Genomic DNA, 26076 nt, shown 5'->3' with positions numbered 1-26076 from the left:
ATGAACTATTGTTCTGTCGCACTGGCGTGGGTCAGTGACATTTTAAAAAGTATGCTCACCTGCTAACTATAGAATGGTTCCATTCCCAGATTCCAGAATGTAAGTCTAACTGCTGCTGGCCTTCCCAAGTACAAGTATGAGAGGCTTAGTCACTCCATGGGAGGTGCAGAATACAGCAGACGTCAACAGAAAGCCCTGGCTATGAAAAATATCCCCTCCTTTTAATATCTGTTGAGTAGTGGCAGTGTTCACTCACATACCACCAAGAGTGTGGGAATAATACTGCGTTTTCTTGATGTATGCAAGTTTATTCGAATAGCTTGATGTTGCATTCAGCTTCACCTCGGCTCTTATTAGCCAAGAGTCCGGTGTCCTTGGAAACAGTAACCAAGGTTACTTATTTCCTGTCAATTGTGCAGGCGGCTTCGACCTCACTGCCTGAGTGGTGATTAGTAAGCACTTTTCTCTTTCGGTATTGTATTTTGCTTTTAAACATTCGATGGCTGTGAGTAATTTTTGTCTGGACGCGCTTGAGGTAGAAGAGGCACAGAGTGTGCTACTCTCCATGCTTTATTTCCCCCTGTGGCTACGAGGTAGTACACTATATAGGTTGCATATTTTAAATTGACTGTTTTGTACACATGTACATGTTTTTTCTTTAAAGAAGCCTTCTATTTTTACTTAATGACACGTAATCTCAAGCTTTGGAAAGATTATAGGACCTTTACAGAAATCTGCAATGCTTACTCTGCCCTGGGGATCACTACAGAAATTCCCCTAACACTTTCTAGGTCACACACCTTCCTTTGTGACCAGCTAATAAACTCTGGCATTTAGATTAGAAAGGTGTTAGGCTTCTTAAGTACTAAGAATGCTTACTTATATCCCAGTAGTGGTGTCAGCCAAGATTTCTGCAGGAAGTTTTTTTTACCAAGAACATCTGTCATGAAGTTTCTCTTACTGTAGTACAGTGGTTATTTCTGGACTCTTATCCAAAGACTACAAGACTTGCAGTTTGCCTTTCATACTGGAGAAGCCGTAGCCTCCACCATCATGTATTGTTTTGTTCTTTTGATTGATTTTTGATCATCATGTGCTCCTGTAGCATTTATGGGTGCCTCTGAGTTCCCATAGAAACTATTAACTTCAAAAAAAAAAAAAAAACTATTAACTTCATTTTAATGTTCCTATTTAAATGGTGCATGTTTATAAAAGTAAATGGTATGAAACAAGGTAGAATTTGGATGGAGACCGTTGCCACAGACCAGGTAAGATCCAGAAAATATAATTTATATAAACATGTTGTAGCCACTGGCATTATATTTATGGCTTCTTGCCAAAATAGGCCAAAAATCTAGAAAATTATTCCATGAATAAGCAAGCTGCAACCTTCCTGGCAACTGAAGTAAAAAAAATAAAGCAGCATCGTGACAAAGCAAGGGCAACCTGATGACTCCCAGCAGTTTGTAAGGAGTGTGGAATAGGGAAGCGCTAACTTGAGTTGTCATATTTAGTAGGAGCAGTGAACCGGGAGACACTTTCAAATTTCAACAAAGGAAGCCATTGTTATTTGCTTATTATGTATTGAGGTTTGGTTTAGGGAATTTTGTGTGTGAAAGAGTCAAGCAAAGGCATGGCTTTTATTAAAACCAATTTCTTTAATGGAGCACTGCCTGCTTTTGGTGCATTCTGGTTACTAAGAGCCACCTGAAAACACTACCTTTGATCAGGGCATCCGTTCTCTGCTGGGTCCCACTGTCCCAGCATCGGGAAGGATATTAACAGCTGCCCATCTGCAAGGATGTGAAACGTTGACATCACTCAGCTGGGATGTCTATTTTAAGTAGCATTTATAGTTGTCCCAGGAACCATATTTGAACAGTTACTGGAAAGCCTCTTTCTTCCAGCATCCACACACACATACACACACCCTGACATTCTTAGTAAAAATTCTAATACGTTATGCAGATATATTTATTAAAAATAATGCTAATATAGTCCTGGGGCACAATGATTCCAAGAGGGTATTTGCAGCAGATTTCATTATAATTACTTAACAACTAGATAATAAAGGTTTTTTTTTTTAACTTACAGAGTCACTAAATAATAGGAAAGGAAAGAGTAGGGCTAATCCAGTAGAGACTGAAGCTGGTATCAATCTTCCCTAAGCGTTTGGTCGGCAGCCTTGGGCAAAGCTGGTCTCTAAAGGGTTCATCAGGACCCAAAGTGATTTTTGCACTGAGCTCCTCCCGCACCTGCCATGATGCCTAAAGGCCTGGGATTCAGAATACAGCAGAACCAAACAGTTTATTAAACTGTTCAAATTGTTAAAAATGATTAAAAGCCAGTTAAAGATTTTCATAAACACTATTCCAAAATGTTAGTTTTAAAAATGTTACTAGCAATGTATGCATTCCCCTTATATTCTTCCCCTCCCTCCCTATCTTTTAAAATAAACTTGAACACCCAGTGTAAAAAACACTTCAGGGAGAACCAACAGTCCACCATTTGAAAAGGAAGGTGAAGAGGGGAATAGACGGTGTGTAGCAGATGCTGGTACTGCTCAAGGGGCTGCTGATGCAGGCTGTGGTGGCATTACAGCCCCCAGTAAGGCATCAGGTGTCGGGATTCTTTCTCATAAACGTCTGGAACTATGCCATAAGGTGTCTGTACCATTTTAACCGTCGACTTCCCAAAGAGCTGGCGCTCGTAGTCTATCAGCTGCCTCCAGAAGCCGACGTTGGGCCTGATGACAGGCCTGCGGGCCTTCACCCAGTTGTAGGCTTCCAGCAGGCACACACTGTGGCATTTCATCAGGTAAGCAATGCAGAGGGTGGCTGAGCGGCTCACCCCCGCGGCACAGTGCACCAAGGTGGCCCCATGCTTCCTGCTCACACTGTGGATCTTGTCAGCCACCGTGTCAAAGTACAGTCCGATGGGGGCATGAGGCATGTCAGCCAGAGGCACTTTAACATATTCAAACTGGGGCCAGTTGAAATTGGGGATCTCAATGGTAGCATTAACAATGCAGGTGATGCCACGAGCCTGAAGGAGGTGCCGGTTAGAGGCCACGCTGCCTCTGCCCAAGAAGAGAGAGGAGGTGATTTGAGCGATGCCTCCTATGTCTCCCTCAGAAATCATCCGAGGGGCCATGAGAGTCCGTGGAAGCGTGCTGTGACCTCTGGAGCTCATGAAGATGCCAGCAATCACACTTGCATCATTGGAAGCAAGACCAGAGGGTTTTGTTTTCCTCCACCAAGGAATCCAAAATCACCGTCTCCTTCCTGAAACACACAGGCATCTGTCAGTACTTTTGATGCTATCGATTATTGATTCACCACAGCCTTCTGTAGTTTTGTGGAATGGGAAGGTGAAAGGATTAGAAATGGTTCTTTTCTATAATAGATTACGTTCTGGGCAGCCCCGGTGGCGCAGCGGTTTAGTGCCGCCTGCAGCCCAGGGCCTGATCCTGGAGTCCCGGGATTGAATCCTACGTCGGGCTCCCTGAATGGAGCCCGCTTCTCCCTCTGCCTGTGTGTCTGCTTCTCTCTCTCTGTCTCTATGAATAAATAAAATATTAAAAAAAAAATAGAATACGTTCTTTCAAGGATGGAGACAAATAATTTTCTGTTAAAAAAGTAACCTAAGACAACATACAAAATCAATGTTAAAACTCAGCTCTCCGGTGATTCAATTAAAAAAAGGGTGCGGGGGATCCCTGGGTGGCGCAGCGGTTTAGTGCCTGCCTTTGGCCCAGGGCATGATCCTGGAGACCCAGGATCGAGTCCCGCGTCAGGCTCCCGGTGCATGGAGCCTGCATCTCCCTCTGCCTGTGTCTCTGCCTCTCTCTCTCTCTCTCTCTCTGTGTGACTATCATAAATAAATAAAATTAAAAAAAAAAAAAAAGGGTGCGGGGCAGGGGGTAGTAAATGGAAACAGTCATCCTATTTTAGAAATAATTCTAAACTCAAACGTGCCCAACTGGTTCCTGAACAACAATCTTGCAGGGCCTTGCTCTTATTGAACAGGGAGTGGTTCTCCTCGGTAATTACGAAGAAATCAGAAATCCTGATCACTCCTAGAGCCTTCTTTCAGACACGTTTTCCCTATTCACACAACTATGACACTATATTTGCCTAAACTTGTTACAGAAAAACCAGGATATATGGTCACCTTAGCCCTTTGTTATTTCAAAAAAATAGCTAAAGGACGCCTGGGTGGCTCAGTCAGTTAAGCATCTAATGCTTGATTCTGGCTCAGGTCGTGATCTCAGGATTGTGAAATTGAGCTCTGCTTTGGACTCTGCTGGGTGTGGAGCCTCCTTAAGATTTTCCCTCTACCCCTCCCCCTATACGTACTCTTAGGACTCTAAAATAACTCACTAAATAGTAAGATGCTGTGGCATTTCTATGGGAATAATCAGGCACATTGAAGGCCATGATCTCAAAAATAGTCTACTGGGTGCCTAGCTGGCTCAGTCAGTAGTGCACATGACTCTTTTTTTTTTTTTTTTTTTTATTTATGATAGTCACAGAGAGAGAGAGAGAGAGGCAGAGACACAGGCAGAGGGAGAAGCAGGCTCCATGCACTGGGAGCCCGATGTGGGATTCGATCCCGGGTCTCCAGGATCACGCCCTGGGCCAAAGGCAGGCACCAAACCGCTGCGCCACCCAGGGATCCCAGTGCACATGACTCTTGATCTCAGGGCCATGAGTTCGAGCCCCACATTTGGTGCAGAGATTAATTAAAAATATATATACATTAGGGGCACCTGGGTGGCTCAGTCAGCTAAGCATCTGTCTTTGGCTTAGGTCATGATCCCTGGATTGAACCCCACATGGGGGGGGGGCCTCCCTGCTCAGCAAGAGCCTCCTTTTCCCCTGCCCCTCCCCTCCAACCATGCTCCCTCCTTCTCTCTCTCAAATAAAATTTAAAAATACATTAGTGTAAGTTCATGAACATTTTAACTGACCCAACCCAACCTGGGTACGATTAAATTCTCAGCCAATTCTCAGTTTCAAGATGAATCCCACTGGGGGATTTAAATATTCGAAGATCTACATTCTCTCATTAGTACAGTAATAATATATAATAATATCTATATTAGTACACCAGTAACAAAAGAAATAGGGACGTCTGGGTGGCTCAGCAGTTTAGTGTCTGCCTTTGGCTCAAGGTGTGATCCTGGGATCTGGGATCAAGTCTCACATTGGGCTCCTTGCAGGAGGCCTGCTTCTCTCTGCCTGTGTCTCTGCCTCTCTCTCTCTCTCTCTCTCTCAAATAAATAAAAAAATTTTTAAACAAAAGAAATAGAAAATACTCCTTTCCTGAGATTTTGGACACATCACTTCATCATACTGCTTCATAATGTGGGCCTGCTGGCAAGTATGCTCATCTCCACCCAAGATACCATAGGGGGCACCTGAAATGATTTCAGTTGGACAAGACATCCTCAGTTCCACAGACAAAGGAGGTGCTGGAACCAACTCACTTGTGAGGAATCTGGTCACTCTGCAGTCCTGGTCAGGATCTGGAAAGTCCTAGTTGAGAGTGCTGATCACAGTGGATACAAATCAGATCTGCAGAAAGACAAGGAGGCAACAATGTGGCCAATCAGGAAGTTCAAAAGAATTCCTCCTTGGTTTTATTGCTAAATTGGGTTTGACCGGAATAAATCTAGAAGTGAAAATCATGCTAATTAAAGAATGTGCCAGTGAGAAATACCAACCTGAGTCCAGCTTCTGTTAATGACATGTATGTAATGCATGGTATAACAAATATAAGTACGGTTTTGACCACAACAAAGACAAATGTTTGAAAGGAAATGTAATATGGCAATGCTCACTGGGCCTGGGAAAGCTGCAGAACAAGCTAGGGTGAAGGCCATGATCTCAAACACAGTCTACTGGGCGCCTGGCTGGCTCAGTCAGTACTGCATGTGACTCCTGATCTCAGGGCCATGAGTTCGAGCCCCATGTTTGGTGCAGAGATTAACTAAAAAAATAATAATAATACATTTACACCTCAGTCAGGCCAGTGGTGTGGGGGACTGTGGCCACATAACAGACACCACAGCAGGTACAGCAACTAAGCCAGACGCAGGGCGACAGCTTCACAAATGCCAACTGCAGGAGGTGCTGCTGCCCTGGACAGCAGCCATCTCAAATTGTATTTTTTCTTCCCCACTGGACCTCTTATTGTTTCATTTATGTAACAATAGGATGAGCACTGATAAGCCTTGTTAAAATGTGTTCCTCCCCTACCTGTCTCACGACTTCTCCCAAGTAACCATCACACTTAAATATTTTTTAAAGCCCTGTTGAGGGATGACTGACAGATACACAACTTGACCAAGTGTACAACTTGATGAGTTTTGAATGCTATGCATACACTCAACATACCATGTCCCCACATGATAAATCTATCCATCACCCCCTCCAGATTTCCTCATGCTCCTTTAATTCATCTCTCCTTCACCCTTGAGCCCCATTACCAAGCAAACATTTATGTTTTCTGTCATTTTTACATTTCTTAGACTTTTATATAATAGAATCATAAGTTTTTTTTGTTTGTTGGGCCTAGCTTTCATGCAGCATAATTACTTTGACATTCACCTATATTGATGCATATATCAACAGTTCATTTCTTTTCATTCCTGAGTAGTATTCCATGATATAGATACATCATGGTTTATTCACTTACTGATGGAAACTGGGTTGTTTGTAGTTTGAGGCTAGTACAAGTAAAGCTGATGTGTAACATGACATAAACATTCATAGGTAGCTGTGTGGACATAGGCCTTTCTCTTAAATACCTAGGAGTGGAAGGGCTGGATCACGTGACATGTTCATATTTAACATTTAAAAAAAGTTTTAAAAATAGTTATAGCATGCAGCCTGAGGGGCAGGCTTCTAATTAAACACATACGGATGTAAGCATCCACTGTAATCCTCTCCAGAATGTCAGTACTTCCCAGAGGAGCTTCTACACGTGTCTGTGCCCTGGTTTTGGGGGCTGCCACCCAGGAGACACCCACTGACTGCCAGCTCTTGTGGTCAGCAAGGCTTGCCTTTCTTCCGCGGTCCCTTTAGACTATAACAAATAAAAAGATCATTCTCGGGATGCCTGGGTGGCTCAGCAGTTGAGTGTCTGCCTTCAGCTCAGGGCATGATCCTGCAGTTGAGCATCTGCCTTCAGCTCAGGGCATGATCCTGGAGTCCCGGGATCAAGTCCCACATCTGGCTCCCTGCATGGAGCCTGCTTCTCCCTCTGCCTATGTATCTCTCTTTCTCTCTGTCTCTCATGAATAAATAAAATCTTTTAAAAAAAATTAAAAATAAAAGTAAAACATATAAAATAAAAGGATGTAAAATGTGTCATCAAAGGGGCACCTAGGTGGCTCAGTTGGTTAAGAGTCTGCCTTTGGGTCAGATCATGATCTCAGGATCCTGGGATCAAGTTCCACATTAGGCTCTCTGCTCTGTGGGGAGCCTGCTTCTCCCTCTGCCTGTGTCTCTGCCTCTCTGTCTGTGTCTCTCATGAATAAATAAATAAAATCCATAAATAAATAAATAAATAAATAAATAAATAATAAAATCTTAAAAAAAATTTTTTTAAGAAGATTGAAATGATGTCTTACATCTTTTCTAACCATAGTGGTATGAAACCAGAAATCAATTACAAGAAGAAAACTGGAAAATTAACAAATATGTGGAGATTAAACAACATGCTACAGAACAATGAGTCATAAAAGAAACCAAAAACAACCTTGAGACAAATGAAAATGGAAAAATAGCATACCAAAACTTAAGGGATGCAGGAAAAGCAGTTCTGAGAATGAAGTTCATAGTGATAAATGCCTACATCAAGAATCAAGAAAGCTCCCAAAAGATCTAACTTTACACCTCAAGGAACTAGAAAAAGAAAAACATCTGAAGCCCAAAGTTAGAAGGACGGAAATAAAGGTCAAAGTAAAAACAAATGAAATTAGGGATGCCTGGGTAGATCAGTGGTTGAGCATCTGCCTTTGGCTCAGGGCACAGCCCTGAGTCCCAGGTTCAGGATCGAGTCCTCCATTGGGCTCCCGCTCCCCTTGAGGAGCTTGCTTCTCCCTCTGCCTATGTCTCTGCCTCTCTGTCTCTCTCATGAATAAATAAAATCTTAAAAAAAAATGCAAGAAGAGAAGTTATGACCAATACCACAGAAATACCAAGGATCATAAGAAACTACTATAAACAATAATATACCAACAAATTTGACAACTTAAAAGAAATGAACAAACACCTAGAAACATACAACCTGCCAAGAATGAATCATGAAGATATAGAAAATAGGAACAGACCAACAACTAGTAAGGTGATTGAATCAGAAATCAAAAACCTTCTAACAAAAAAAAAGTCCAGGACCACTCAGCTTCATTGCTGAATTCTACCAAACAGTTAAAGAAGTAATACCACCTTTCACCAACTCTTCCAAAACATACAAAAGGAGGGAACACTTCTAAATTCATTTTACAAGGGCAGTATTATGTTGATACCAAAACCAGGCAAGGACATCACAAGAAAATTACAAGCAAAAATCCTCAACAAAATAACAGCAAGCTGAATTCGACAATACGTTAAAAGAATCCTACATCACAATCAAGTGGGATTTGTTCCAGGGATGCAAGAATGGTTCAACATCTGTAAATCAATGTCATACACCACAATGAGATATCACTTTACAACTGTTACAGTGGCTGTTACAAAAAGACAAGAAATAAATGTTGGCAAGAATGTGGAGAAAAAGGAACCCTTGTGCACTGTTAGGGGGAATGGAAACTGGTGCAGCCACCATGAAAAATACTATGGAGCTCCCTCAAGAAATGAATACTAGAACTACTAGGGGCACCTGGCTCAGATGGTAGAGCATGTGACTTTTGATCTCAGGGTCATGAGTTCAAGCCCCATGTTGAAGGTCGAGATTACTTAAAAAAACAACCAAACAAAAAAAACCTACCATATGATCCAGCAGTCCACTTCTGGGTACTTATCTGAAGAAAAGGAAAACACTTACTTGAAAAAATACATGCACCCTCATGTTCATTGCCAAGGGACAGAAACCACCTAAGGGTCCACTGACGGATGGAACAGATAAAGAAAATGTTGTACAAAAACAAAATGGATATTCAGCCATAAAGAAAACCTTATGTTTGAGATAACATGAATAGATCTTGAAGGCATTTTGCTATGTGAAAATAAGTCAGAGAGAGAAAGACAAATATTGTATCAGTTATATGTGGAATCTAAAAAGAAAAGGAAATTGAGGGACGCCCCGGGTGTCTCAGCAGTTTAGTGCCTGCCTTTGGCCCAGGGCATGATCCTGGAGTCCTGGGATCAAGTCTCACATGGGGCTCCCTGCGTGGAGCCTGATTCTCTCTCTGCCTCTCTGTGTCTCTCATGAATAAACAAATAAAGTCTTAAAAAAAGAAAAAAGGAAAGAAAGAAAAGAAAATGAAATCGAGCTCACAGATACAGAGAACTGACTGGTAGCTGCCAAAGATGCCAGTCATGGGGATGTAATGTACCAGTTAATTTTACTATATTGCATATGTGAAAGTTGCTAAGAATAAATCTTAAAAGTTCTCATTACAAAAACAATTTTAACTGTATAGTGATAGATATTATTAGATTTACTGTGATGATCGTTTTGTGCTAATGTAAATATCAAATCATTATGTTATATACCTGAAACATGTTATATGTCAATTACACCTTAATAAAAAAATAAACGAAAGTTATAGCTTCATAATGAAGTGGTTCTTAAACTTTAGCATGCATCAGAATCTTGTTAAAACAGATTTCTGAATCATACCCCAAGAGTTTCTGATTCAGTAGTTCCAGAGCAGGGCTCAAGAACTGGCATTTCCTAGTTGATGCTGCCAGTCAGAGGACACATCTTGAGAGCCACTGTAGAAGTCGATACTGCAGTGAGCCTCTGGTTCCCCGCTTCTGGACTGAGGCACTCAGAGTGCTGGTAATGATAAATCACAAGTCCCTCCCCAGATTCTGCCCTTGTGTGAAGGGTGCTGCCTCACTCAAGGTTACAACCTTCTCTGGGGACCCACATTGGATACTGGCCATACATGAAGCATATATGTGAAATCATATCATGAAAAAGAATAGGAAGTAGTCACATAAGGAAATGTGTGCACATGTATGTGTAAGATGGAAATGGGCAGAAGTTTTCTTTAAGATTATTTGACAGAGAGAGAGCACAAGCAGTGGGAGTAGCAGAGGGAGAAGCAGGATCTCTGCTGAGGAGGGAGCCCAATGCGGGGCTTGATCCCCGGACCCTGGGATCATGACCTGAGCCGAAAGTGGACGCTTGACCAACTAAGCCACTAGGGCATCCCAGAAATGGGCAGAATTTTTATATGAGAACATCCTGTCCTACCACAGAACACAGCCTCATGCCACATCCAAGTCTTTCCCTGGCACAATCCTAGTGATTTAAAAAGCAAAATCACTGTAGTAATAAACGCAAAATTAGGCTCTCAAACGGCCGTGTTAACTCCCTCCTGAATGTGGAAAATCTGGAAGAGGCCAATCAAATTTGCAACCAGGTTATTTAGTTCCTGTCTAATTAAAAGAAACTTAGTCTGTGGTCTCCCAAATCCTCATGCTGTTTGGGAAGCCACTTGTCTTCCCGAGGCAAGGGTCCCAGACTCACTTGTCTTTGTAGAAGGGTCTTCATCAAGGGTAAATAACGGATGGCCTGGAAGCCTAACTTACTCTGCTAACTCTCCTTTGTTTGGGCAGTGATAAGGTACTTGGTACTGCAGAGAAAACAGATTGTGAGTCCTCAGGGCAGAATCCAAGTGAGACAGACATGATGCTCCCTCCCTGCTGCTGCTAGTCAGTCTCATGCCAACAAACCTGCATAAAATTGCCAAAGCTGGGTCCAAGGTTTAGAAAAACAACTTCTGCCAGACAGCACAAAGAGGGCACATATATTACCGATGCTCTTCTGACAAATACTCCTGACCCCTTTCACAAATCAGAATATATAAGGTTCAGAAAAGGGGAGAGGATTCCCACTTAGAGAAGATATGTGACAGAATCAGGAAAGGACCCAAGGTGTCTGGGCTCCGAGCTCAAGCCCACACACTGCCTTTCTGTGTGAATGTGGGGAGTGGCTGTGTTCTCGTTACCTGCCTTACGGAACTCCACCACCACCAGCCAGCACCTTCAGAGTGTGAAAGGGGTCTTGGATTTGCAAAGAACAATGTGTTTAAATGCCACTTACAGAAAAGCCCAGATGGGCTGAGCAACTCCAGTTTCTTCTGTTGCCCAGAGCAGGGAAATACTGCCACAGACTGGTGTACCATTCAGGACACAGAAAGCTCCCCTGATAGCAGAGGTACCTCAGCAAGAGGCAGTTCCACAGCAGGCGCAACAAGAAGCCCTAGTGTGCTTCAGTGCCAAGATCAGGAGATTCTGATCATAAAGAATGAAAGAATACATGTGTATTACATCACAGGTTTGTCCAAATCATCTTAGTGAGCGTGTACTGGAGAACAGAAGAAGGGTATCTATATCTATCAGCGGAGTAAAAGGTTGAGGCATGGTTTGAGGGATCAAAGATAGTAAGGTACTCTCTGAGTGAACATGCCACTCCCACTGCAGCACATCTGTCTGAGATGACAAGGGGAGAAGCCAGGAAAGTTAATGTCGCTGTCCATGGTGGTCAACTCAGTCCTTCCAAGTTGCTCTGGCAGCTGCATTTACTTCTTAGAGGGGAAAAAAAGCTTTCCTGGCCAGGAGAATGGGGGTGGGGGAGTGTCAGACAAAAAGGAGAAGCTGGGCAGCCCCGGCAGCCCAGCGGTTTAGCGCTGCCTTCAGCCCGAAGTGTGATCCTGGAGACCTGGGATCGAGTCTCACGTCGGGCTCCCTGCACGGAGCCTGCTTCTCCCTCTGCCTCTCTCTCTCTCAATCTCTCTTCTCTGTCATGAATAAATAAATAAAATCTTAAAAAAAAAAAAAAAAAAAAAAGCCGCCCTAAACCAACCCCAGAGAGGTACTTTTTATTTATTTATTTTTTTTAACAATTATAATAAACATCTTGCTGGTCTGTCTGAATAATAAACATCAAAGCACTCAAATGCTAAGCAAAAATGCAGATTAGTGTCTTTCTAGGTGGCCTGTAATCTTAATGCACAAGCTAGTAACAACGGACTGTTCCTGCAATGCAGAACTCCTAGGGCACAGGCTCAAGGCTTGAGTTAGTGTTGGATCCACACATGGGCCGGCCTCAGAATTGCTATCCAGTGTCAGCATCCATCCCAGTGCCACGGAGGCTAGTTTTCTTTTCTTCTTCTTCTTTTTTTTAATCATAGCAAATAACCACTAGAATAAGCAGTTAGAAACTGAAATTCTATCTACTACTTTCTCTCTTCTCACATTGAATAAGCAGAAAATGGCCATAAAGTGCTAGAGATGACTGTGTAAAATGATCTGACTAAATTATTTTCAGCTTTAGAAATTTCAGAAGGACCCAGTGCATACTGGAGGCCCACACTGTTATTTTTTATACCTGAAAGCCTACTATATAATCACATTTTCTCCTTACATTAAATATTTAAGGTTTTTAAGAACTAGATAGTTACCCTTTTTAAAATAGAAGCATGTTGGCCTACATTGCCATAAATAAATAAATGCTATTTTTCTCATTAATTTTCATTATTAAATCACCAATGTGGAGACGTCTGAGTGACTCAGTGGTTGAGTGTCTGCCTTCGGCCCAGGGTGTGATCTCGGGGTTCTGGGATCAAGTCCCATGTCGGGCTCCCTATGGGGAGCCTGCTTCTCCCTCTGCCTGTGTCTCTGCCTCTCTCTCTCTCTATGTCTCTCATGAATAAATACATAAAATTTAAAAATCAATCAATCAGAAATGTGTTCTATTGGGAAAAAAATACTCTTACAAATAAATAATCATAGTGTGGAAATCTTTCGTTTAAGGAAAACTCTGATAGAACATTAAGAATAAAATCAAGACCCGGGATCGAGTCCCATTTCGGGATCCCCGTGTGGAGCCTGCTTCTCCCTCTACCTTTGTCTCTGCCTCTCTGTGTCTCTCGTAAATAAATAAAATATTAAAAAAAAAAAAAGACTAAAATCAAGGACACGTGGGTGGCTCAGTGGTTGAGATCCTGCCTTTGGCTCAGGTTATGATCCCGGGGTCCTGAGATCGAGTCCCACATCGGGTTCCCACAGGGAGCCTGCTCCCTCCTATGTCTCTGCTTCTCTTTCTGTGTCTCTCATGAATATATAAAATCTTTCAAAAAATTTTTTAATAAATTCAAACAAATGTTGAGTTATATTTGTATTAAAAGATACAAACTGTTCTTGCTCATCTGGAAAGCTTTAGTAATTTGGCTAAACACCTCAACATCTTACTTTTGGAAGAGGGGTTGTTTTTGCATTTCCTACCACATAAACTGATATGAAGATGTCCTGGGGATCCCTGGGTGGCTCAGTGGTTTAGCACCTGCCTTTGGCCCAGGGCATGATCCTGGGGTCCCGGGATCAAGTCCCACATCAGGCTCCCTGCATGGAGCCTGCTTCTCCCTCTGCCTGTGTCTCTGCCTGTGTCTTTGCCTGTGTCTTTCATGAATAAATAAAATCTTTAAAAAAATCCATAATCTTCTTTAAAAAAAAAAAAGATGATGTCCTGGGATGAGGATAAATATACATAATACACATAAAGCTAATGACAGTCACCATTCTCATTTGGCCACAGATACTCCCCAAGTGTGACACGCAGAGCACACAGAATGTGCTGTACAGCAACTGCCTGAGTAGCTGTGATCTGACTGATCGTCTCAACGTCCTCATGTGGACCACCATCCCATGAACTGAACCCAACAAAGGATAATCATTTAAAACTCTAACTACCACAGTCCAAAGAATGACACGGGCAGTCCACTTGATTAGAGCAGGGAAAAAGTATGACAATACAGTGACACATATAGATGCACAGAACTACAAGTTTAGTTTCATGTGATAAGTTCAGAGATTCCCATGTTGGAAATAGAATGAGTAGAGTACTGAGAAGAGACTGTTAAGTAAAAGCATATATTTATTTGGGGATCATGAGGTAATCTGCTCGTATCTGGACCTCAATTTTTGAATTTGGTCCTCAACCAGCTAGGTGTTTAAATTACTTGTCACTCATTCACACAACAGTATTTCCTGAGTTTGTGCCATGTGTTCAACACTATTCTAAGCAATGCGAGGACTGTGGAAAATATCTTTGTCACAGATGACCACAATATCTCCCATCCCACTTGACCTTCTTACAATGTGATCAACTCAACTGACAGAGCAGAGCAGAAATAATATTTCTGAAGCTAGATGATAAACATTTCACACACTTCTACCTTGCTGTCATGGGACTTGCTCTTAGAACCCAGCTGCTATGCTATGAGGAAGCTCAGCAGTTACCATGCAGAGAGATCATACACAGAGGTTCCAGAGAGCAGCCCAGCTGAGGTCCCAGCTTATAGCCAGGATCAACTATGAATATGTGAGTAAAGATAAATCAATGTTTCTAGTTCCCAGTCGTTGAGTCCCCTGTAGTCTTTGACTATCTCATCACAGGTCCCAGACATTGTGGAGCAAAGACAAGTTGTCCCCACTACACGAGGTCCAAATTCCTGACCTACAGGAATCTGTGCACAAAATAAAAATGGTTGTTTTTATACCACCGAGTTTCAGAATGGTGTGCTATGCAGCAACAGCTAGAACAGGGTATAAAGGTAACATAAACCATCACCGTGTGCTAGGATTTTTATCATCCTAAAGATATGACACTGGTTACACTACAAAACAGTTGAGTAACAACTAGAGATCAACTACCTGTACATGACTCAAATGAGTGGTGAACAGAGGGGTGCCTTGGCAATTCAGAGAAGGCACGGGCTCAAAGCCAAGCAGAACATTCAATGGGGCTAAAAAGATTTGTCTGTTTCTTGGAGAGGTATCTCATTGATTCCATCATGCTGCTTCTCCAGTTCATTTAAAACACATTGCGATTCTTGCTATTCAAGAGCCTTCTGACCTTTCCGATTCCAAATGGAAAACATAAGCCCTTTTCTATTAACCTTCCACTACTCCAAGGGTGATCCAAGACCCAGCAGTGTCAACTTGGGAGTTTTACAGAAATGCATCATCTCAGGCCCCATCCCAGACTGATGGAATGGGAATCCACAGTGATCTAGACCCCAGGGGATCTACAGATACAGTAAAGTGTGAGAAGCATCGCTCTCAATCTGCCTCAGTATGTCCCATTGGACTTGCCAAAGGAAAAAACAACAACAAAAAAAACTCGAGTGCCTGTTTTGTCGAAGTTACATGAACATGTTCAGCCTCATGTGGATCAGTATTGTTCTGCTGTCATGGTTCCCAGCTGAGGAATCAGAAGTATATGGAGGTTAAGAGGCTTTCCCAGACTCTACATAGAAAGTAGTGGCCCCCCTGAAACCAAAACCCCCTTTCCGTGAGTTGTCCACTTGTTGATAAATCATACAATCTGATCACGACAGGTCAACTGATCTAAAGACTACCAAAATGTCCCCAAAAACTGCAAAGAAAAGAAATTAAGGAATAGAAGGTCAGTCTGATTATGCTGTATCGTGCCCGCTTCAGCAGCACATATACTAAAAATGATTATTATGCTGTATCTACAATGTGGATATGAATCTAAAAAAATCCTATACTGCTATGTGGTATGAGATGAGATGGTCTTAAGGTATGAAAAATTTGATAAATCTAAACCAAGAAATGCTTGCAAAATCCCACAATCACATTTAAATTTGTTCGGTGATAACTAGAAACCAATTTGTGCCAGAGCCTATATAAATACTTTAAATATTTCAAGGAGTAAATGGTAAAAATTAAAGAAGAATCATAGATCTTGCTAAAGCAATGAACTTTGATTTACATAGGTCAGAACATTTAGATGCAGGGTACTTACACACACACACACACACACACACACACACTAAATCCAAAATAAATAAAAAGGTACCTCAAAACTATCAAAGTCACTACCACCCTTTGAGAGAAGCAAGACTATGAAATCTCAGAAAGTGCAGATTTTTTTCAGATTTTTTTTTTTTAATAAATAAGATCTCAGTCCTTACAAATTCATTATTACTTTAAGGAAGACACAAAGGAATTTATAAATTAAAATAAAGTTCACAGGACTCAGAGCTCAACAGTGACTAGCTGACAACCTTTGATCATTTTACTCTAATGTCTTTCGGGATGTATCAACATCCTTAAAACCCAAGCAGTGAGCCTCAACTTTCTCCCTATGAGCATTTCTTTATCATACTCATGGCCCATTCCACATTTTTGTGATTTTTTTTTTTTACGATTTTTATCTACTTATTCACGAGAGACACACAGAGAGAGGCAGACATAGGCAGAGGGAAATGCAGGCTCCCTGTGGGGAGCCCGATGTGGGACTCAATCCCAGGACCCCGGGATCACACCTGAGCCAAAGGCAGACACTCAACCACTGAGCACCCAGGCACCCCTTTTTGGTGATTTCAGAGCAAATTAACTTCATTTATAAAGTATTGATAAATTAATATCCCATTTTTCTCTATAAATCAAAGGCATCTAATTATCCACCAGAGTTTCTGAGCAGAGTAAGATAATCAGGTAAGTCTCTCAGAATCTGATGATGCTCTGCACCCTCTCCCTGCTGAGGGGCAGCAGCTCTTCTGCACTGGGAGGGGGCAACTGGGTGTGTGTGGGCCTCCCCACAACAAAGGGAGGAATCAAGTTTTTAACTAAATTGAAGTCCAAAGGCAGAGGATCCTGAAGTTATTCCCTTGTCTTTGCCAAACAATAATCTAATACAATAAGACAATATACATAATTCTTTATATTATTACAATTCTTTCTATATTACTATATTAGCATAATCTATACAAATATTACTGTTATTCACATGCTATGAGAGAATGCAAACCTCATTCTACTCTTGTTCAAATCAGGGGTTAGCAAACCATGGCAGGCAGACCATGTCTAGCCTGCCACACATTTCTGTATGGCCCATGAGCTCAGAATGGCTAAAAATTAAATCACGACTTAATCTCATGGTATATAAAAACACTATGAAATTTCAATGATAGTGTTCATGAATGAAGTGTTAGTGTAACACATTTGTATTCATTTGTTATATATTCACAATGGCTGCTTTCTTGCTGTTAAGTAGTTGCTGCAGAAAGTGTATGGCCCGGAAGCCTAAAATATTTACTATCTGGACCTTTCAACATCTTGGTTGAAATTATGTTCTGAAGCCATCCATCCTATGGCACGAACTCACAACTCTGAGATTAAGACCTGAGCTGAAATCAGGAGTTGGTCACTTACCTGACTGAGCCACCCTTAATATTATTTTAAATTCTTTTTTGCAGATACTTGCTAGAAATATAAATTATCAGGCTTTTACCCCCAAAAATTCTGATTATTAGGACTGAGGTAGGGCCTAGGAATATGCATTCTAACCAGCAGCTCATGTGATTCTGAGGCAGGAGTCCTTAGGATTCCTTTGAAAATATTCCTTTGCCATAGGATGATGGCTTCAGAACATCTATATGATTACAATTTCTTTCCTTTATTCATTTATTATTATTTTTTAGAGATAGGATGAGCAGGAGGAGAGAAGGAGGGAGAGGGACAGAGAATCTCAAGCAGGCTCCACACTCAGCACGGAGCCCAACAAAGGTCTCAATCTCCCAACCTGGAGATCACGACCTGAGCTGAAATCCAGATTTGGACACATTAACTAAGACACCCAGGTGCCCTAGTATATGATTGCAATTTCTAAAAATAAAAAACATTTGGAATAGAAGAAAATTAACTACAACAAATGGCTGTCAACACAAACCCCCCCTCCAGGCTCTGGCCTGCACCTGCTCTTCACATGGGAGCCAGGCTAACAGTTGATCTGGTAAGAGAACTTGGCAGGGACACCAGTGGCACAATAGCTAAATTAGTGAAATTCTTAATTATAAATTTTTATGTCAAATTTGTATGTAACTTGTATGCCGACAGTACTCTCCTGGATTTTATTTCTACCAGTACTTCCTCAAAACTTCAAGCAAGTTCACCTTAGTCTCCACCAGCTCAGGAAGGCTGGTGTCTCACATGTTCTATCCACCACATAAATGTTTACTAGTTCAACAGAAGCAACACGCACTTTCTGAAGAGTGTTCTCCTGTGTACCCACAAACTCAAAGACCTAAGGAATCAAGAAGACCTGCCTTCCGCAGGCCTTTGATGCTGAAACTATTCTGCAACAAAGGCAGAAGTTAAGACCAACAGTGGCATGTGAATTTCAAAAGGGACCTTTTGTCCTCTGAGACTTTGAGAAGGCAAGGGAAAAAGCTGGCCCAACTGTCAGTGCCATAGTGGAGGTAGTTAAAACTGGGTCAGTGCTAAGAGCAAGAATGGCAAGTGGCAAGGTGAGCCAGGAGGGCTGTGGGTGTACGTGACATCATGTGGACCGTATGGCCATGACCTCAGTACCCACACTCTGCCCCCTTCCCTGCAACAAGTGGAATATGGGGCTCTTCCATAAACTACTGCCTGCCTGGAGGGATACCAAAGAATACAAATAGGATTTCTACCCACCTATTGGGGGAGTAAAGGAAGAATAGCCCCACCCATCCCCTCCCCCGTCACTCAGACTGGGTCTTTGACACTCCTTTTTATCCTTTCTTTAAAACTTTTAATTTGGGGATCCCTGGGTGGCTCAGCCTGCCTTTGGCACAGGGCGTAATCCTGGAGTCCCTGGATGAAGTCCCATGATCAAGTCCCGCAACGGGCTCCCGGCATGGAGCCTGCTTCTCCCTCTGCCTGTGTCTCTGCCTCTTTCTCTCTGTGTCTCTCATGAATAAATAAAATCTTAAAAAAAAAAAAAAAAAAAAAAACCTTTTAATTTATATTTTTTTAAATTATGACTATTTTAGAGAATCTGAAAAAAACTTTAATATGTAAGTAAAAAAGTACTCATTATCTATGTAAAGCCAAAAAATAGAGCGTACCCATTTTCTAAGATGACTTACAGAATAAATAAAAAAAGAATCTCACATTCTTTCGGCTATTCTTCCTTTACTCCCCCAACTAAGAAAAAGGATAGCACTGAAGTATTTTCTAAACGTACACAATTGGGGATCCCTGGGTGGCTCAACGGTTTAGCGCCTGCCATGGGCTCAGGGCATGATCCTGGAGTCCCAGGATCAAGTCCCGCATCAGGCTCCCTGCCTGGAGCCTGCTTCTCCCTCTGCCTGTGTCTCTGTCTGCCTCTCTCTCTCTGTCTCTCATGAATAAATAAAATCTTAAAAAAATAAATAAATGAACCTACATAATTGTGGAAGCAAACTGTTAGAAAATACTACATACTGTAGATATTCAACAAATACCTGTCTTGACATAACATCCACATCTCTCCCTAATCTTTCTCTTCCCTCTCTCCCCTCCCCCACCTGTCTCTCTAAGAGGCACACACTCCACACACACCCAGATTTAAATCCAGCTAGTAACACCAAACATAAGCGATTAAAGTCAACCTGGCAACTATGTACTCAAAAGCAGAAATTCTGTTTCAAATCCAGTTTTAACTACCTCTACATGGTATACTAATGAAGATTTGGAAAAAAGTACATTTTGAAGATTGTAAAAGAGTACTTTATTCCCATAGCAGAGAAGCTCTGGTTCCTTTGGAAATGCCAAAGAAGGACGGGGCTTTGTCGGTGCTTTAAGAAGTCTGTGCTCAGTACACAGTTAAAGGATATGCACATGTACACAAGCATTCTCGGAGGCTCCTCAGAGGTTCTTTAACAAGGGTTGGCCTGGGTTCCTGCACACATCACACACTAAAGCCAGCACTGCTAGACTATACATTCAGGGTTGGGCATAAGACAGGCATTCACCAGCATAACCCAAGTCACCAAGTCAAGACATCTGATAGCTCAAGAGGTAGGATTCTCCCAAAACCATTAAAAGACTTTTAGGCAAGGGGCACCTGGCTCGCTCAGTCGGAAGAGCATTCAGCTCTTGACGTTGGGGTTGTGAGTTCATCATGCCCAATGGTGGATGTAAAGATTACTTAAAAAAAAAAAAAAAAATCTTTTAAAAATCCTAAAAAATAATAAGACTTGCAGGTAACTAGACACTTTTATTATTCACTTGCATAAATTTTCTTATAACTAACACATTTATTTAAAAATTTTAAAAGGGAAGGATTTTATTGGGTATTTGTCAAATACAGTGGAAAAACCAACTCTGGCCTTTGGGTGGTATGTTGGTCCAAACCATACAATTAAGCTTATAAATATATATAAATACACTGGTACACAAAGGACTGGGCATCAGACTACCTAGGTGACATTCATTCATTCACGCTGTGGTCATCCAAACATACTGTGATACCCAAACATATTATGGTTCAACAACAAATACAGTGGATTATAAATTCAAGGCTGACACCACTAGAGGAATGTAAATTGGTACCAACCACTTTGGAAATTAGGCATCAGCTAGTAAACCTGCAGATAAACACACCTGTAACCCCCCTATTCATAACTGCCCCAGACCAGAAACAACCCAGATGTCCATCAATAGATGATGAATAACTTGTGGTATGTTCATACAAAAGTGGACTAATTACAGTCACAGATAACAACAGGAATGAATCTTTAAAAAATACCACACTGGGAACCTGGGTGGCACAGTGGTTGAGTGTGTCTGCCTTTGGCTCAGGTTCTAGTCCTGGAATCCAGTCTTGCATTGGGCTCCCTGCAGGGAGCCTGCCTTCTCCCTCTGCCTGTCTCTCTCATGAATAAATAAATCTTTTTTAAAAATTAAATAAGGGATCCCTAGGTGGCGCAGCGGTTTGGCGCCTGCCTTTGGCCCAGGGCGTGATCCTGAAGACCCGGGATCGAATCCCACGTCAGGCTCCAGGTGCATGGAGCCTGCTTCTCCCTCTGCCTGTGTCTCTGCCTCTCTCTCTCTCTGTGTGACTATTATAAATAAATAAAAATTAAAAAAAATTAAATAAAAAATACCATACTGCAAGAAATTTTAAAAAGTGTATGTATATACCTATATACACACGTATATATACAAACACATGTATATGATGTTGACTCCCACAAAAAAGTATCTATTAAAATATCTATTTTGATTCTATTTGCATAAAGATGAAAATAGAAAAAAAAGAAACGTGAAACTTGTTTAGATATTAATATTTAGGGGATAAAAATTAGCAACAAGAAAGGAAGTGATTCCCACAAAAATGAAGCTAGGTTACCTCTGGCATGAGGAGAGAGGCTGTCATTGGGAAAGTATGGGACGAAGGTGCTTCTTAACCTTCTTGACGGTTATAGCTGTGTGTTCTTAAAAACATACACACATTAATTATCAGTTTTATATTTTGTGTGTGTGTGTGTTATAACTCACAATAAAAAGGTTAAGTAAATAAAATGTTGATGTCCAGAAATTCAGAACCATTACAATTCTGGCCAATGCGGGGTAAGAACACTTCCTCTCTAAATGTCACCATTAGTTTATCAGTTTCATTAGTTTTCAGGGACCTTATTTGCCTTCTACTCCAATATTCAGCACTGGACCTTTAGCATGGCAAAAGTCCTCTAACTCAAACTCTTGATGTGAATTCTGTTTGAACTCATGTGTCCCCTGAATCTACTGATTTGAACTGTGCCCACATTATCACTTCCTTTTGTCTCTCAGTGAACCTTAAATGTTCACTTAAATGAACCTTTAGCAACTCTCCCAGCCTTCCACTCCCATTTATACTTGCTTGTAAGAAAAGATGAATACATTAGCAGCCCTAGATATTTTTTTTTAATGGAAAAGTTTTCATTTGCAACTGTGAGTAACGCCTAGGATCTTAATGATTTAAGTGCTTTGAGGCTGTTTAAGAAGGGTCAGAAGCAAAAAAAAATAAAATTAAATTAAAAAAAAAAAAAAAGAAGGGTCAGAAGGCTGTTAAGAAGATGTCATTTGCCCATCATCCTGAGAAATACTACCATGCTATAGAGGTAATAAGCCTTTACAACCATCTGCACTTTAAACCGTGCTACCACAGTCTAGACAGAAAGCAAATGTCTACATACAGGACTGGATAATTTTATAATTCATTTCAACTAAAAAATCACTTTGCATAAACAGACACATAAAAATGCTTAGAAAGTCTAAGACGATACACACAAACCAATAAAAATACACACAGCAATTACTTTTGGGAAAGATACAAAAAAAAAAAAAGCTTTATCTGTAAAGTTCTAAGTTTTACACAGAGAATGATTCATGAATTTCTGGTGACAGTGAGAAAAAGTATTTCTAAACTACCTTGCCTTAAAATCCCAAATGCAAAGGAATTCACCAAATACACATGCCTCCCAAAAGACCATCATTTAAAAATGGTAAGGTTTTCATGCTAAAGTTTTAAAGGATTTCCTGGATTTATACACCTGACTAGTATTTTTTATATGAATACACATTTATGCTATTCTATTAGGGAATATTATAGAAGTCATACCTTCACTCTACCAATATAAAAGATTTCAGATGAGAACTCAGCATAGACACGTTTGACACTGACGTTAAAAGCACTTGGAATGAAGGAAACCGTCTCCTGTTTTATGGGGGAAAGCCAAAAATATCAAGCAACTACCTCTCCTCCCCCAAGCGTCAGAAGATGAGTCAGAGCTGGAGGCAGGAATAGGGCCCATGTGTCAAGCTGCCTGTGCAGGGCGCCTTCCTACCTCCACCCAACAAACCTCTCCCCCACGCTGCCCAGGTCAGGGTCCCTGCCTCAGCCTCTCCCTGACGTGAATCCTCAGGTGTCCCTAGTGAAGAAGAGGCAGTTATTCATTCTGGGGGTGCCTCGTTCCCTGCATTTCTAAAGGGAGCCCAAGAATGGGAGCCTTTATGAGTCCACAACAACTAACAATCACCAAACGCAGCTCAAGGGAGTGGAGCTTCCAGACACACTCACACAACTTAGCAAAGAATACAGCACCTTTGTTCCCTTCATTTTAAACAATAGGAAACATGCTGGGAGCAGCTGTGACTTGTCCAGCATCACTTAACTTTGTGACAGAGCTGAGTCTCAAGCAGGAAGCTGCTGACACCTGGCCGCAGCCTCTTTGACTTTTAACTCATTTGTACAATCTCAGGGAAGATGTTCCAACATTCCATTTTACCTCTGTGTGGCCTTATGCACTAGGAATTCCTGGAATTCCAGGAAACTCAGGGTTACATTTCTTGGTCCATATTCCTTTAAGATTAGTAAAGAATCGGAGGACTTGGTTGTTTGCCTCCGTTTTTACATCTGTGAAACAGGACGGTGATGCTCTCTCTGTACCTCTCCTATAAAACTACAACGAACAGCTAGTTAACACTTGCCAAATGCCTCGAGGTCCTTCTGGATGAAAAGTACAAGGTAGTTGTGGTTTTTGTTTTGTTTTTTTTTTAACTGCAAGAGTAAGTCACTCCTCCTTCCCTTGCCTCTGGGATGCCCAGTTACCATAACACTAGCTGGTACCAATAGCAACATCCACCTAAATAAAATATAGTTATACAATCTACTTAAGGCAGCTCTGGCAGGCGACTCCTCTCACAAACAACCCAACTTCGCTTGGAAGCGAAGGTACTCGGGAGAAATAAAAAGACACGTTAGCACTGTGCACCCCAATCTACCACCGCAGGGAAACACTCAAGTTGAATAGTTGGCATTGCTGAAAGTCAAGTTGCTTCCATCAACGCACCGGAAACCTACGGAAGATGCAAAGGGCCGCCGACAGCTCGAGTGGCTCGGAGCGGCTGGACGCTGACGGCGGGGGAGGAGGTGGAGAGGCCACGGCGCGGCTGGAGCGCAGAGGGTCGGGGGGGGGGGGAGGGGAGCGGAGGGGAGGGGGACGGAGGGGGGCGGCGGGGAGCCCACAGGGTGCTGCTGCCCGAGGGCGGGTCCGCGGGGCTGGGGCGTCGGCCGCAGCCGGGGGGCGCGCGCCCAGGGGCGGCGAGGAGGGGGCGCCGCGGAGGACCCCGGGCCTCGCCCCTCCGGGCAGCCCAGAGGATGCGAGAACCGCCCGGAGCAGGTGTGGGGGCCGCTACAAAGTTTCCAGTAGACGAGGGTCCCGCCGGCTCCCCGGGGCCGCGTCAGCGCCAAGCCCGCCCGCCCGCCCGCCCCCCGGCCCCCGGCCCCCGACCCCGCCAGGGCCCGCGGCCCCCTACCGGCTCGGCCCCGCGGCGGCTGGCGCTCCGTCCTCCTGCGCGGCTCCTGCCTTCTGCGGGCTGCCCGCCGCGCGCGCCCCGCCTTCTCCCCTCCGCCCGCGCCCGGGGCGGGCCGCGCGCAGGCTCCCTGCGCCCCTCCGCTCCTCCGCCCCTCCGCCCTCTCCCGCGGGGGGTGGGGCCCGCCGGGGCGGGGGCGGGGCCTGGGCGCAGAGGCGCGCGGCGGGGGGAAGCCGGCGGGGGACGCGCGGGGCGGCGGGCGGCGGGTGGCGCGCGTGCGCACTGCGTCGTCGGCCGCCGAGCGGGGCTGCGGGGCTGCGGGGCGCGTCCCCCCGCCTCGCGCTCGCCCGGATGCCGCTCGGGTCGGGCGTCGCCTGGGGCCTCCTCCTGGGTTTCGCACCGTGCGACCCCGCTCGTCGCCACTTCGGCGTCTACCTGCACACCGGGGCTGGGGCGGGGGTGCAGGGGTGGTGCACTGGGGTACTTTCTGGATGCGACAGGGTTAAAGGCAAGGAAACCATACAAACCTAAAAGTGTGAAGACTGCAGTAAGTGACTAATCACCGCCTCTCACCCCACCCCCACCTTGTATCCAGCACCAGAGAGCCCAGGAGTTGGGAGCGGGACCGGAGAGTGAAGGGAAAATAAATCTCGTGGCAACTGTCGGATGAATTGTGCTTGGGCAGGTACAGGCAGTTTCTAATAACTCTGGGAGGCGGTTTTTGTCCGAGACTCAAAAGTTGCTACAGATACGGCCACCTTCTGCCGGGTCCCGAGACCGCCAACCCACCACCACACACCGCAGGTGCCCCCGGAGTCTCAAAACCCCAGATCCACAAACCGTGCCTGCAGGTAGAGCTGTAGCGCGGCCGAAGCCCAGGCTGAACTCATGGGCTCGTCCAGGGCTTATTTGCTGTGTCACTGTGAGGGTCTTTTTGAATTGAGGTTGGCTCAATCTGTAACATGAGCAGATGCAAACGGACTTTTTCAGCAGCACCTGCCCCGGCAGGTGAGGGAAGGTGTGAAGGAGCTCCTCCAGGCCCGATCCGCAGCGAGTCCCACACCTCGGAGTCCTGACCACGCCCAGCCCCGTACTCACCAGACCCAGCTCCTCACCGTTGTAAATCGTTGGTATCGGAACTGCTGAACAGTCAAACGGGGAGTCCTAGGTTTGGGGGGAGGGGTTCAGGAGCGGAGTGAAAAAGACGTGCTTTGGGTTTACTTCTCCCCGGCATCTTCGACCAAAAGGCTTTGAGGCTTTTTCATGCTTTTCCTGATCTGACGGGATTCAGAGTCATCCCGTGGGTGCAGGAATGTCTAAAAGTTCTGTTTTCCCAGACAAAAATATAACATGGACGCATTTTAGTGGTAATCTTTGGAGAGCTAAAAAGGCGTGGACTGGAGAGATTTATTTTTGCCTTCATAAAAAAAGAGTTGAAGCTTTAAAATTCGGCAAAATTAATCTTTCTCCAAAAGAACAAAACGGAATTTGATTTAAAAAAAAAAAAAACACTAGGAGTTTAAATCTTGCCTGGGAAAGGCATCTCTCCGGCACTAAATTGCTCCACCATCAATTCATCTAGTGACTTATTTTGACATGCGAACACCAAAATAGCAAAATCTCTAATAGAAACGATTGTATGCCGTTTCGTTTCTCCCCCCACAGACCTTGCTTCAGTCCATTCAATGACTCAGCAACACAAATAGATACATCCCTCTTCAGATTCAAGCTTGTTTGTTACACAGAAGGCAGATTTCCAGTA

General features: G+C 43.3%; 1 protein-coding gene across 4 annotated transcripts; it reads right to left on the bottom strand.

Moving 5' to 3' along the window:
• Window positions 1-1958: 1958 nt before the first annotated feature.
• On the bottom strand, window positions 1959-25921 carry DUSP14 (dual specificity phosphatase 14). Of its 4 annotated transcripts, none has more exons than XM_025440155.3 (3): window positions 25430-25921; window positions 5492-5579; window positions 1959-3284 (listed from the first exon to the last, which is right to left on the bottom strand). In XM_025440155.3, the coding sequence occupies exon 3, from the start codon at window positions 3190-3192 to the stop codon at window positions 2596-2598; it is 597 nt and encodes a 198-aa protein (XP_025295940.1). In that variant the 5' UTR covers window positions 3193-3284; window positions 5492-5579; window positions 25430-25921; the 3' UTR covers window positions 1959-2595. The 4 variants fall into 4 exon arrangements, with proteins under 4 accessions (XP_025295940.1, XP_025295939.1, XP_048970156.1 ...); XM_025440154.3 differs by having other exon boundaries at window positions 25413-25918; XM_049114199.1 differs by lacking the exon at window positions 25430-25921 and adding an exon at window positions 25155-25380.
• Between the last annotated feature and the right edge of the window lie 155 nt (window positions 25922-26076).

The sequence above is a fragment of the Canis lupus genome, chromosome 9 (genome assembly GCF_003254725.2).
Source record: "Canis lupus dingo isolate Sandy chromosome 9, ASM325472v2, whole genome shotgun sequence".
Classification (NCBI taxonomy): Eukaryota; Metazoa; Chordata; class Mammalia; order Carnivora; family Canidae; genus Canis; species Canis lupus.
The sequence above is the reverse complement of the archived record's forward strand: the minus strand, read 5'-3'. Positions and strand labels throughout refer to the sequence as shown.

Coding starts and splice junctions, on each gene's coding strand:
- DUSP14 (XM_025440155.3), bottom strand. CDS start 3,192: ATGAGCTCCAGAGGTCACAGCACGCTTCCACGGACTCTCATGGCCCCT.